This window comes from Gymnoscopelus microlampas (genome assembly GCF_963454915.1).
Source record: "Gymnoscopelus microlampas genome assembly, chromosome: 1".
NCBI classification, from domain to species: Eukaryota; Metazoa; Chordata; class Actinopteri; order Myctophiformes; family Myctophidae; genus Gymnoscopelus; species Gymnoscopelus microlampas.
In genome coordinates, this window is record NC_139962.1 from 656,735 (window position 1) to 670,046 (window position 13,312).

The 13,312-nt window shown below is 41.4% G+C and overlaps 1 protein-coding gene across 1 annotated transcript in view; it reads right to left on the reverse strand.

Moving 5' to 3' along the window:
* Positions 1–1,019: 1,019 nt before the first annotated feature.
* Positions 1,020–13,312, reverse strand: part of LOC311047294 (NACHT, LRR and PYD domains-containing protein 3-like) — a 38,140-nt gene continuing 25,847 nt past the window's right edge. The window contains exons 7-18 of the mRNA XM_084059960.1: positions 13,109–13,282; positions 11,756–12,016; positions 10,789–10,962; positions 10,552–10,707; positions 10,104–10,147; positions 7,669–8,200; positions 7,120–7,182; positions 5,615–5,829; positions 5,045–5,280; positions 4,131–4,247; positions 3,673–3,817; positions 1,020–1,769 (exon numbers count right to left, since the gene is read on the reverse strand). Of these exons, the coding sequence (XP_083916086.1) occupies positions 1,435–1,769; positions 3,673–3,817; positions 4,131–4,247; positions 5,045–5,280; positions 5,615–5,829; positions 7,120–7,182; positions 7,669–8,200; positions 10,104–10,147; positions 10,552–10,707; positions 10,789–10,962; positions 11,756–12,016; positions 13,109–13,282 (2,452 nt within the window). The 3' untranslated portion in view covers positions 1,020–1,434. The remainder of the gene's footprint in view (positions 1,770–3,672; positions 3,818–4,130; positions 4,248–5,044; positions 5,281–5,614; positions 5,830–7,119; positions 7,183–7,668; positions 8,201–10,103; positions 10,148–10,551; positions 10,708–10,788; positions 10,963–11,755; positions 12,017–13,108; positions 13,283–13,312) is intronic.

Consider the following 13,312-nt stretch of genomic DNA (forward strand, 5'->3'; position numbering starts at 1 on the left):
TGACCTGGCGGAGACCTGTGCTCCGAGGAGCACTTTTTCTAGTTCTGAACACATCAAATGTATGATTATGATTTATGTTGACATCATGCTCATGTTGTCACTAACATCATGTTAAAGTGATTTTATGATTGTCTCTCTCTGCAGAGAGAACTAGAGGTTGTTGTTTTTTAGATGTTGCTGCCATCTAGTGGTAGATGATGTCAACAACAGCTGCATGTCACAGAACAGTACATACTTACTGTGATACAATATAGATCTGCTATTTTCAAAAGATTTTTATACATTTGAAAACCTGAAATGGGACATTCTGCATAATGAGTACTTTGTGCTTTTGGTACTTTATGTACATTTTGATACCAATACGTTGGTACTTTTACTCAAGATATTTTTTTATTCCAGACTTTCACTTGTAACAGAGTAGAAGTTCACAGACGCAGTAGCTTAATCTGACTAAAGCTATATCAAATATCTTAGTTACAATGAGTTTTGTTTCTCTCTTGTTTGGGAAATGTCAATCTGGGAACCCATCACCAAATAAAAAAGGAAAAACTCTTGTCATTATGACAGCGTCAACACATACAGTATGTCATGTTTCAAAGCTCTAGGGAGCCTAGAACAAGATGTTCTAGTTTCACACAAAGCTCATTATCTATAAAACTACAAATGACTAAACAGATTCATGACTTTTATTAAAGCACAGAGCTGTAACATTTGTGATAAACTGACAAATACATGCATAATATAGCTCTGAATTAACTAACTGTTTGTCAAGAGATAAAACAAAACAAATTCATCCTATACATTCACGTTCAAAGATTTTCCCTGAGATACAAAAGTTCTGGAAGAAATATGATCGTATATATATATATATATATATATATATATATATATATATATATATATATATATATATATATATATATATATATATATATATATATATATATATAATAAGCGGACATGGCAACACTGTTCAGTAAAGTGACAGATTTGATCAGAGAGAAACTGCTGAGTCACGGTTCACGCCTTTTATGGTGCAAAATGGGGCGTGGAGCAATGTAAATGAACCTCTCGGGATCATCACGCCCAGCTGGCTGTCATTATAATATAGAACTGGTCATACGCACGTTTCTGTCATATACGAACCCCTTTTTGAATTGCACGTCCGTTAGTGAGTACCAGAAATACGACCTCCTTTACGAACTTCATTTACACCATATTTACGACCCTCGTTATGAATCGGGGCCAATGTTCTTATCATTTCTTTTCTTGTTCCTCTCCCCGGGGTCTCACATTAACATCAGCCGTTCATGTATAAACAGTGGACATGAGCTCTATAGGGCTTCTTTGTGTCATCATTAGTTTTTTGCTTTGTACATTAGTTTCTCTCGTCAATAAGAAAGTCAATCAATCAAAGGTTTAAACCAAGACAAATCAAGGTTTGTCCAAACCCAGTTGGTGATGAAGGGTTGGATCCTCTTCATGAAGAGCAGCGATCATCTTTGACGACGCCTCGTCCCCTTTCTTTCTCACCATGTCGATGAGTTTCCGCGCTTTCTCTTTTCTGCTCTTCCCCACTCTGACCGAGTCCATCTCTTCATCGTTGAGGACCTTCTCGTCCAGCAGTGTGTCCAGCAGACCATCGAGGACGGGCTCCGACACTCGTTGGATGAACTCTTTACGCACGGGTAGCAACGCCTCCGCTTCCTGTGATGTCATCGTCGTCTCTGTCGACGCGGTTGGCTGACTGGGGCCGGGACCTAAATGACCTGGAGGGAAAAGAATGCCTTGTTGTCAGTTACGCAAGGGATAATTGACGGCCAGCCGGTCATTGTTGAGAAATAAAACCCGGGTGATTAGGCACCAACGCGTAGTGGAGGTGCCATAACAATGCTATTTGATCAACACTTTCTATTGTTTGTTTACCGAGGCTATTGTTTTCTGGACGGACAGCCGCACCTGTGACATAAATTAATGGAATACTTTCATTACTGTAAGCAATGAAATACTTTTTTAAACATTTTGTTGTTACTTTTGGGTCAATTCATTAATTAATTTATTAAGTAGCCGTGTAATAAGCGGGATAATTGACTGCGAGCTGGTCATTGTTGAGAAATAAACCGCTTCAGGGCGATTAAATCCCGTCGGGATCTAATCATCCTACGGACCGACAACGTGGAATAAACTCCCATTACACCTAAGACAGGCAGCATCTGTCGATAGCTTTAAAGCACAGCTCAATACCTACTTCTTCACTCTTGCTTTTAGTTGATTTTTTTGGTTGATTTTTAAATGTTGTTATCCATGCCCTCACTGTATTGCCTGATTCACTGCCTTTTGCTATTATTTTAATGTTGTTTTATGCTTTTGCTTTTCTTTTTTGCTTTATTGTTAAATTAGTTGTAACTGTAATTGAATTCTTGCTCTGTAAAGCACTTTGAGCTGCATTTCATGTCATGAAAGGCGCTATACAAATAAAGTGTATTATTATTCTTATTCTTATTCTTATTATTATCCTGTCGAGGTTTATTTCTCAACTAGAAAAAGTGCTCCTCGGAGCACAGGTCTCCGCCAGGTCAGGTAGGTTATCGTGGCCTCCTGGTGGTACGATAATAGGCCAATGTGAAAAGGGTGCCATTTCTTCATATAGGCCTTTGATGGCAATTGGACACTGCATTTATGATTTAAGGCATTTTGTTCCAAAAAATAGTTTTGCTAAATTAGACCTGCTGGAGGTGCTATAACAGGCCAATGTGGAAGTGGTGGCATTTCTTCCTCAATGTAGTGCAAATGCGCGTGCAAAGTTTCACCCCAATCGGTTCATGATTTGCGGCATTTTGTTCAAAACGGGCCACTCCTGCAAGCTTTAGATGTCAATCTTAGCCAATTAGGATGGAATATGAAATATCTAACAGATCAGTCTTGATCACATGACTATAGAGATCATGTGTACCGATTTGCGTGACATTTGGATAAAATCAGTTATAGGTAAAACCACGAATCGGCCTGTTATAGCACCACTATGAGGCTGATTTGAAAAACTTCAAGTGGTATTTCTTCCTCAGCCTAGTGGGAATGTACGTGCACAATTTCACAGATATTGCATGCTGTGATCATGATTTGAGGAATTTTGTTCAAAATAGAGCAGTCCTGCAAAGTACCATTCTTAGCCAATCATGTCTGAAAACCCTGTTTCGTTTAATGACTATAGAGATACTGTGTACCGATTTGCGTGACGTCTGGACAACATTTCCTGGTGGCGCTATAACAGGCCCATGTGAAAAATGTGGGGGAGAGGTTCTGAATTGGCATCCAGGGAGGGTGTGTGCACAGTTTCACGGCGATCAAGCCAATGGTGCGGGCGATTAGGTGTTCACAGACGGACACACACATGGATGGACAGGTTGCAAAACATACTCTCTCCCCATGCCTTTCGGCCTGGCGGTGCCTGGCGGAGACAATAATGACCGGCTCGGTGTCAATTATCCCATGCATATTTTATTGTAGTGTTGACTTCAATAACCTCACAACAAAGAGATGTTGGCGAGACAGAAGATGAACAACACTATCAGAGATGTTGGATAAAGAAGCAGAAGGTGGAAGTGGTGATATTTGAGTTAAGGCCGAAGTTTTGAAGAACATCTAGAATGAGATTATTGTGTAAATAATGACCTCTCAGGTTAATGCGTCGCTGCCAAACTGGCTTGTCCTCAGGATCCCGTAGCTCCAACGACACGTCTTCTGTATTGAGATCCATGGACACCTCAAATAATGGATAGTAATTTGGTCCATAGTTCAGAAGATAAGTCTGATCAGCCTGAAGACACAGATGCATAGTATTACTGAAGTAGTGCGGACAGACAGACAGACAGACAGACAGACAGACAGACAGACAGATAACTTTATTGATCCCGAAGGAAATTCAAGCATTCAATTTAAACTTGGGTTGTAATTTAACAATATATAAACATGTTATAATAGGCTGTAATTTTGCGATAAACACATGTTATAGTGTTAGTGTGTAGTACCTCAGGTTGTACTTCATGTGTTAGTGTGTAGTACCTCAGGTTGTACTTCATGTGTTAGTGTGTAGTACCTCAGGTTTTACTTCATGTGTTAGTGTGTAGTACCTCAGGTTGTACTTCATGTGAAGGACATTGAAGACGGTAGTGCTGGGTTGGGATGAGCACACAGTAGGAGGTAGTGTCGATGTGTTTATCCTCTTTGTTGTTGGGCTTTGCCATCACCTACAATGACACCAACACAATTTGACCAGATGGTTCAATAATGCCTGGTACAGGACATATGTACTGTAGATGGGCTACTTTTTGGTAGCAGTCTACATTGACATTGCTATATTGTCCTTATCGTAATTGGACGTGTCAGACTATTTACACAGGATACTGTGTTCATGACACCTGTCATGAACCGTGTACTTGTATTGTGTAGTAATGTTCCTAGTGTTTCCTGTCTGCCCTAGCTGTTGCCTCTGAAGTACAGCCACCATGAGGCTGATTTGAACATATTCAAGTGGCATTTCTTCCTCGGCCTAGTGGGAATGTGCGTATATGATTTGAGGCATTTTGTTCAAAGCAGACCACTCCTGCAAACTTTGGACGCCAATCTTAGCCAATCAGGATGGAATATGAAAATTCTGAAAGACCTGTTTGGTCTAATGACTATAGAGATACTGTGTACTGATTTGCGTGATGTTTGGATAAAATCTGTAGGAGTACTGTCAACATTTTGTGTTGTTGCAAATAAGCGTCCTCCTGATGGCGCTATAACAGGCCCATGTGAAAGATTCAGGCCAGAGGTTCTGCTCTGGCATCCAGGGAGTGTGTGTGCACAGTTTCGCTGCGATCAAGCCAATGGTGCCGGTGATGACACACACACACACACACAGACGGACGGACGGACGGACGGACGGACGGACAGGATGCAAAACATAGTCTCGGCCACGCCTTCGGCCTGGCAGAGACAATAAAGACATTTAAACTCTGGATGCTAGATAGAGCCTACTTAACAGATACCATGTTTTTACCTCTTCGAGAGGCACATTTCTCGGCAGCAGGAATACTTTCATCTCAAGCGTTGGCCGTCGAAGGAACATCAGAACTTGACCATGTGTTGGATGTAAGAACTCGTGAATCATCCTCCTCAGGAGCCCAAACGGAGACAGGTGTTTCACATTGATCACCACGTGACTCTCGGTCACTTTCAGTGGTTCTAAGAGGATCGACCCCTCATCTGTGATGTGGGCCACACAAAGGTCATCCCCTGTGAAAGGTTTTTCACATTGTTCACATAATTCCTATTGTTATGAGGAGGACATGAAAACCACAAACCACACTTCCCAAGCGCTCACCTACCGGTGTACACTGATAGCCTACATAAGTTGTGTTTCACCCAACACATTCTGGTAGTAATCATTGAGTGTTTGTTCAGTTACTCAATGATTACTACCAGCATGTAGAGTTGTAACGTTTGGTTGTACAGTGTGTTGTACAGTGTGGCAGGTGTAGCTGACTCACCAGGTGTGATGGCACAGTGTGACAGGTGTAGCTGACTCACCCGATGTGATGTCACAGTGTGGCAGGTGTAGCTGACTCACCAGGTGTGATGTCACAGTGTGGCAGGTGTAGCTGGCGGACAGACTTCTGAGGACACTGGATGTCAAACAGAGGACCTGCAGGAGTCCCTCCTGTTGACTGGAGACATCTTTCATCCCACTGAACAGTCCTGTAGAGGACTTCTCCTTCCCCTGTCGTTCCAAACACCAACCCTGTGTCACTGCACTGGAACAGCCCCGCCCCGGGGACCTGGAACCTGTGACACAAAACAATCATTTGTGTTGATATAAAACCTATAGGATATAAAATCTATATGATATAAAACAATCATTTGTATTGATATAACATCTATATGATATAAAACAATCATTTGTATTGATATAAAATCTATAACGCCACGCCCCCTCCCGCTCCCTCAGGTCTGACGACTAAACCTCCTGGGCCTCACACAGTTAAAACACTCTGCCTTATGCCTTATTGTGAGACAGCTCACACAGTTAAAACACTCTGCCTTATGCCTTATTGTGAGGCAGCTCAAACAGTTAAAACACTCTGCCTTATGCCTTATGCCTTATTGTGAGTCAGCTCACACAGTTAAAACACTCTGCCTTATGCCTTATTGTGAGGCAGATCACACAGTTAAAACACTCTGCCTTATGCCTTATTGTGAGAGCTCACACAGTTAAAACACTCTGCCTTATGCCTTATGCCTTATTGTGAGTCAGCTCACACAGTTAAAACACTCTGCCTTATGCCTTATTGTGAGGCAGATCACACAGTTAAAACACTCTGCCTTATGCCTTATTGTGAGACAGATGACACAGTTAAAAAAAACTCTGCCTTATGCCTTATTGTGAGGCAGATCACACAGTTAAAACACTCTGCCTTATGCCTTATTGTGAGACAGATCACAGAGTTAAAACACTCTGCCTTATGCCTTATTGTGAGACAGATCACACAGATGTATCATTATTATTTATATGATATAAAACAATTATTTGTATTGGTATAACATCTATATGATATTAAACAAATGTTATTGATACACTCTGTATTATTAGCTGTCATGTTGCCACTTCACATCAAGTTCATTTACAATCCCATTTGTTCTTCTTCTTTTTTAATGTTTATTTAACAGGTATGATGTAAAAAACCTTGATTCAAGTAACATCAGACAGATTTATCACATTTAGGGTTTCTAGAAAAGGATAATTTGTGACCCATGATTACAGACACATAAAAGTAATATGATTAAAACAAAGAGCAAGGACATTCCTAAATTCATAAATCAATGAAATTCTTAGCTGTGTGTGTGTGTGTGTGTGTGTGTGTGTGTGTGTGTGTGTGTGTGTGTGTGTGTGTGTGTGTGTGTGTGTGTGTGTGTGTGTGTGTGTGTGTGTGTGTGTGTGTGTGTGTGTGTGTGTGTGTGTGTGGGTGGGTGGGTGGGTGGGTGGGTGTGCGTGTGGGTGGGTGGGTGGGTGGGTAGGTCTTAGAGATTGGTCTCTTTGATAAGAAGTTACCAATGAAGATGTTTAGGACGACTGACCTGTATTCATTGGTTGTGTGTTCTGTGAGCACGATGGGGGAGAAACTGGATGGAACCACTGGCCTGAAAGACACAAACAAACAAACAAAAAACTTAATTAAACTGATTTTGGAGATTATAATATTTGAGCCCACTTGAGCCCTGTGTTATACTACTTAAAGAATATATATATCTTTTTGGAAAATAGCTAATCTACAAGCGCACAACAATTGTAGATCGGCTATTTTGGTGTACAACTACTGTAAGTATAACTCAGACTTAAGGGTTAAAGTTAAAATGATTAACACGGTCAGAAAAGGCAGATCTACAAGTTGTAGTTATTTTGATAGTTTTAGTTGATTATTATAACCCTGGTTGTCTGTTTTATTTGGCTTTGTTCTCCAGACTTTGTTATTAATAGTAGTGAGAGTAATGTAGAGTACTGTAGATGAATGTAGAGACATTTAGTGTGTGTGTGTGTGTGTGTGTGTGTGTGTGTGTGTGTGTGTGTGTGTGTGTGTGTGTGTGTGTGTGTGTGTGTGTGTGTGTGTGTGTGTGTGTTCAACTTACTCTATCTGACACAAAGACACTGAGGAGCCTCTCCCCACCCAGAACCCAGGATAGAGAGGTTCAGTGAATGTTGTCTGGAAGGTGTGCAGGTGTGTGTGTGAGTCAGAGGACATTCTGTAGAAAGACAGGACGCCAGCAGACCAATCCACATACACTGCTACTCTGTAGGAGCCAGAGGGACGGACAGGGAGGAAGGTTTTCTTCTTATTGTGAAAGACAGAGTATCTGTTGTCTCCACCATCACAATCCAGACTCCAGGACTTGTCATTGTATCCAAGCACAGAGTCAAGACCCCTTCCTCTGTTGATTCCTCTGTAAGTCACTGCTATATGAACCTCTCCACTCCACTCTACCTCCCAGTAACAGCATCCAGTCAGACCCTCTCTACACAGGACCTGTGTGTAGTACTGAAATCTGTCTGGATGGTCTGGATAGGACTGAACCTCTCTGGTCCGTGTCACATCTCTGTTGTTCTCAGACAGAGAGAGGTATGGGCCTGTTGTGTTTGTGTCCAGTGTGAGAGGACAGACACCTGATGGAGAGAACAACAAACAATATTTAATTACATCACAAAGTACTGAGTAGAGATGTAATAGTATAACATGTCACAGTACAGTATCTAACAAAATACCACAGTATAGGGCATCGCAGTTCCCGCCCACTTCCTGGTTCCACTGCAAAATACTCAATGCATTTCTCCCATTGACATTTCCAAAAATGTTTATATCAATTAATTTAAGCCTAGAATCAAGCTATCCAGGGTCCTGGTGAATCATGACCATAAAACGTTTGATTCTGTGAAAAAACTATTTTGAAAACGGCAAAACAAAGGGTATTTATTAAATATAGTATATCATATAATTAAATATAAAATAAAATAAATCACAGAAAAAAATGTTTAATGGTCATGATTCACCAGGACCCTGGATGGCTTGATTCTAGGCTTAAATTAATTGATATAAATATTTTTGGAAATGTCAATGGGAAAAATGCATTGAGTATTTTGCAGTGGAACCCGGAAGTGGCCGCAACTGCGATGCCCTATTATGGTATTTAATACTACTCCCCCCTCCCCCCCTCCTCTCTTAATGAATCTTATTATATTGTATATTGTTTTATAGCAGATCCACAAGCTCATAGCGTGGCACTCGGTGCACCCTGTGTGAAGGAAGAGGTGCCTTTGATGAGCTTATTTAATTGGGCTATACTGTATATGAACTAGAGAAACAATGTTAAATCCCTGTAAATTCATTTCAAGGCTACTGAACAGCACCACTGAAAGCAGATCACACACAGGTGTTAAGTGGGTCAGGTATATAGCAGTGGGGCCAAATGCATTCCAAGGTGCGAGGCAATAAGTGATCTGTCATAGCTGACAGGGTGGGTACCCAAAAGCAGACACAGAGTCAGGGAAGTGGTCTTTAACTAATATGTTTGTGGTGTGGGTGCTGTTGTAGTGTGAGGTCTGGTAGAGGCAGGGTGCTGTTGTAGTGTGAGGCCTGGTGGAAGCAGGGTGATGTTGTAGTGTGAGGCCTGGTGGAGGCAGGGTGATGTTGTAGTGTGAGGTCTGGTAGAGGCAGGGTGATGTTGTAGTGTGAGGTCTGGTGGAGGCAGGGTGATGTTGTAGTGTGAGGTCTGGTGGAGGCAGGGTGCTGTTGTCGTGTGAGGCCTTGTGGAGGCAGGGTGCTGTTGTAGTGTGAGGCCTGGTATAGAGGCAGGGTGCTGTTGTAGTGTGAGGCCTTGTGGAGGCAGGGTGCTGTTGTAGTGTGAGGCCTGGTATAGAGGCAGGGTGCTGTTGTAGTGTGAGGCCTGGTAGAGACAGGGTGCTGTTGTAGTGTGAGGCCTTGTGGAGGCCGAGTGCTGTTGTAGTGTGAGGTCTGGTGGAGGCAGGGTGCTGTTGTAGTGTGAGGTCTGGTAGAGACAGGGTGCTGTTGTAGTGTGAGGTCTGGTAGAGACAGGGTGATGTTGTAGTGTGAGGCCTGGTGGAGGCAGAGTGCTGTTGTAGTGTGAGGTCTGGTGGAGGCAGGGTGCTGTTGTAGTGTGAGGTCTGGTAGAGACAGGGTGCTGTTGTAGTGTGAGGTCTGGTAGAGACAGGGTGATGTTGTAGTGTGAGGCCTGGTATAGAGGCAGGGTGATGTTGTAGTGTGAGGTCTGGTGGAGGCAGGGTACTGTTGTGACTGCCTTGACTCTTAATTGACAATGATCGCTTCCAGACAGAACAAATAAGATGCTATGGCGACGCAACGCGACACATTGTAAGCTTGCAGATCTGTTATTTTTGATGAGAGACGAAGTTGAAATTCTTCACGTGGTGAAGTTGGTTTCACGTTGGGTGAAGTCAGTTTGAAGTTGGATATTTCATTTCGCTGCTGTGTCTTTTGACACAGCAGCAAAATTTAAGTGAAAGGGTAATAATAAAGTAATACTGTACTCACATGTTTTAAGGAGTTGAGGTGAATGTTCTTCTTCTTGATCCAACCTGTAGGAATGAAACACACATTTATATGACACATGTACACACACACACACACACACACACACACACACACACACACACACACACACACACACACACACACACACACACACACACACACACACACAGTGCTTAAGTACAGTGCTGTAGTAAAATAATTAACTCAAGGCACCACTCACTTCACACTGAGTGTGGTAATAAGTTGTAGCCTAATATTACTCTCCTCTTATCAAAAGCTTGAATATGAACATAAATAAAGGCCATAACGCTTAACTAATATAGTTGGTTTCAATATTTTCCTTAGCCTGTTATTATAGCATTTATATGTGTGCATGCGGGTGTTTATTATTGCAAACATATCTCTCACAAACCATTTCAGCATGGAATGACTTCACAAATCTACTCACTTGAGAGTAGCCAGTCCAACAGAGAGCAGCTGCTCTCCTCCCGAGACTCCTGGTCGATTGAAGCTCAGGTCGAGCTCTTTCAGATGGGAGAGGTTGGAACGCAGAGCTGAGGCCAGACAAGAAAAGCCTTCCTCTGAGACCAGACAGTGTGACAACCTGCAGAGAAACAAAACGTTTTAACAAATTGCTTCTGATATTCACGTAGAAATCCATACAGAGAGAAAACACATTATTCACCTCAGAATCTCCAATGTGCAGTGTGGACTCTTCAGTCCAACAGAGAGCCGATCCACTCCTGAATTCTGTAACTCATTGTAACTGAGATCCAACTCTGTCAGACTAGATGAATTGGAACTGAAAAGTGATGATAATTCCTTACAGCATTTCTCTGTGAGGTTAGTTTGTCTCAACCTGAAAAGATAGATAGATAGATGGATAGATAGATAGATAGATAGATAGATAGATAGATAGATAGATAGATAGATAGATATATAGATAGATAGATAGATAGATAGATAGATAGATAGATAGATAGATAGATAGATAGATAGATAGATAGGTTAAACCCCCTCCAAAACTCATGGCCATTGATTAATAATCACAAATCTGAATACTCACTCACAAATACACAAATTGTAAACGTACAATTCAACCTATAGCAGTGTTAGCCCTATCCACTAGCAACAATTCACTTACTGTTACATGTTTGTCCACTATGCCAGCTGTACGCGGTAAAATCTGTGTTCCATTGTGATCAGGTTAACATTACAATATTATTCCCTTGCTTTTGTTTGTATATCAAGCCCAAAGAAAAAACATATCGACCACTAAATTGTGTAAAAATGTGTGCATTACTGTGTTTTTCTTCTAATATGGTTAAGGGTGCCAGAGCTAGGAAGGGCGGGGTTCTCAGAGACTATTAAAGACAGAGAGCGAGCACTGGAGAGAAAGAGAGGAATTGTACATTATTTTTATCTTTATACACACCGAAAGAGTGAATCACCATTCAAAGGCGTTTTTCTTTTGTGTTTTCAAATGCTATTATATGACAATGATTGAGTAATTGCGGGGGTGGGGGGCAGCTAAGTTATTTATCCAGAAATGAAACAGAAGTTTAACACAGAAACAGAACTGAAAATCATCACATTTCTGTAGTTATAACATAATTGAAATGTGTTATAGCATCAGCATGAACTGATCTAACCTGAGGATCTTCAGTCTGCATTGTTGACTCTCAAGTCCAGGAAGGAGCAGCGATACCCCTGAATTGCTCAAGTCATTACGACTCAAGTCGAGTTCATGAAGACTTGAGTTGGAACAGAGAACTGAGCCAGATTTCCACAGCAACTTTCTGAGAGGCCACAGTGACTCAGCCTGAATAGAGAGAAACACATATGAACATATTGTCTTATGTAAGTATCTTTGTCGTCTGCTCTGATAACTGTGTTCATGAAACTGGATCATAAATAAATCATATTCTCATACATACTGTACTGTCACCAGCTATACACCTGGTCGCTGGATAGTGCATAATAGTAGCTGTAAAACAGGGAATTTTAGAATGTTTAGAATGTTAGGGAATTTTCGTTTGGACTATCTGTGAAAACATTTTCAACCAATAGCTTTCTTCACCAATGTGTTCTTATAGGTGTCTAGAATCACCTCTCAATTAACGCAAACCCAAATCCTTGTGGAAAATCCTGGAGCAATATTTTCTTATTTTATTTTTCAGAATAGAATCAATTCAAAAACACCCCAATCCCCTACCATTGATTATACACTGTGCTTTACATTACAGCTTAACAATAACCAATATACCAGATGGGAGATATTAGATGGCCAGGGAGACATTTTTACTAAAAAATAATGGTTGGAATGGATTCAGCACCCCTGAAACCCCCTAGTTAGACACCTCACAAGTTAATTTTAGACTTTTAATTGTTTTCATATTTTTTACCCAAGCCCTCTGGGCTCCTTAACTTTGATTGGCTCTCCAGGATTTTCCAAGAGGATTTGGGTTTGCATTAATTGGGAGGTGATTAGACAATGGTGAAGTAAGCTATTCATAGTACATTTTTTTCACAGATGGTCCAAACATCTTGCTAAAATTCCCTAACTAAGAGTGTTGTTATTATATTAGATAGTGATCTCTCTGTGGAAATGTTTTCAACCCAACTGTACATATTATTGCCTCAAGGTGATGTAACATTAGAAGGTTCATGATGGCTCGTCAGACAGGCAGACAGACACTCTCTCTCTCTCTCTCTCTCTCTCTCTCTCTCTCTCTCTCTCTCTCTCTCTCTCTCTCTCTCTCTCTCTCTGCCCGGAGAGAGAGACAGACAGACAGACAGGCAGACAGGCAGGCAGACAGGCAGGCAGGCAGGCAGACAGACAGACAGACAGACAGACAGACAGACAGACAGACAGACAGACAGACAGACAGACAGACAGGCACTCTCTCTGAGAGAGAGAGAAAGATAGATAGATAGATAGATAGATAGATAGATAGATAGATAGATAGATAGATAGATAGATATAAAGAATAAGCACTACTGACGTCAGAATCTTCAGTCTACAGTGAGGACTCTTCATTGCGTCACAAAGCATCTTCACTGTAGCATCATTCAGGGGGTCGCCAGATATCTCCAGTTCAACCAGATGGGATGGATTAGAGCTGAGAGCTGAGACCAGGCCCTCACAGTTTGTCTCACTGATGGTACAGTCAGCAAGTCTGTAATTACACATTAAAAGAAATAATTAA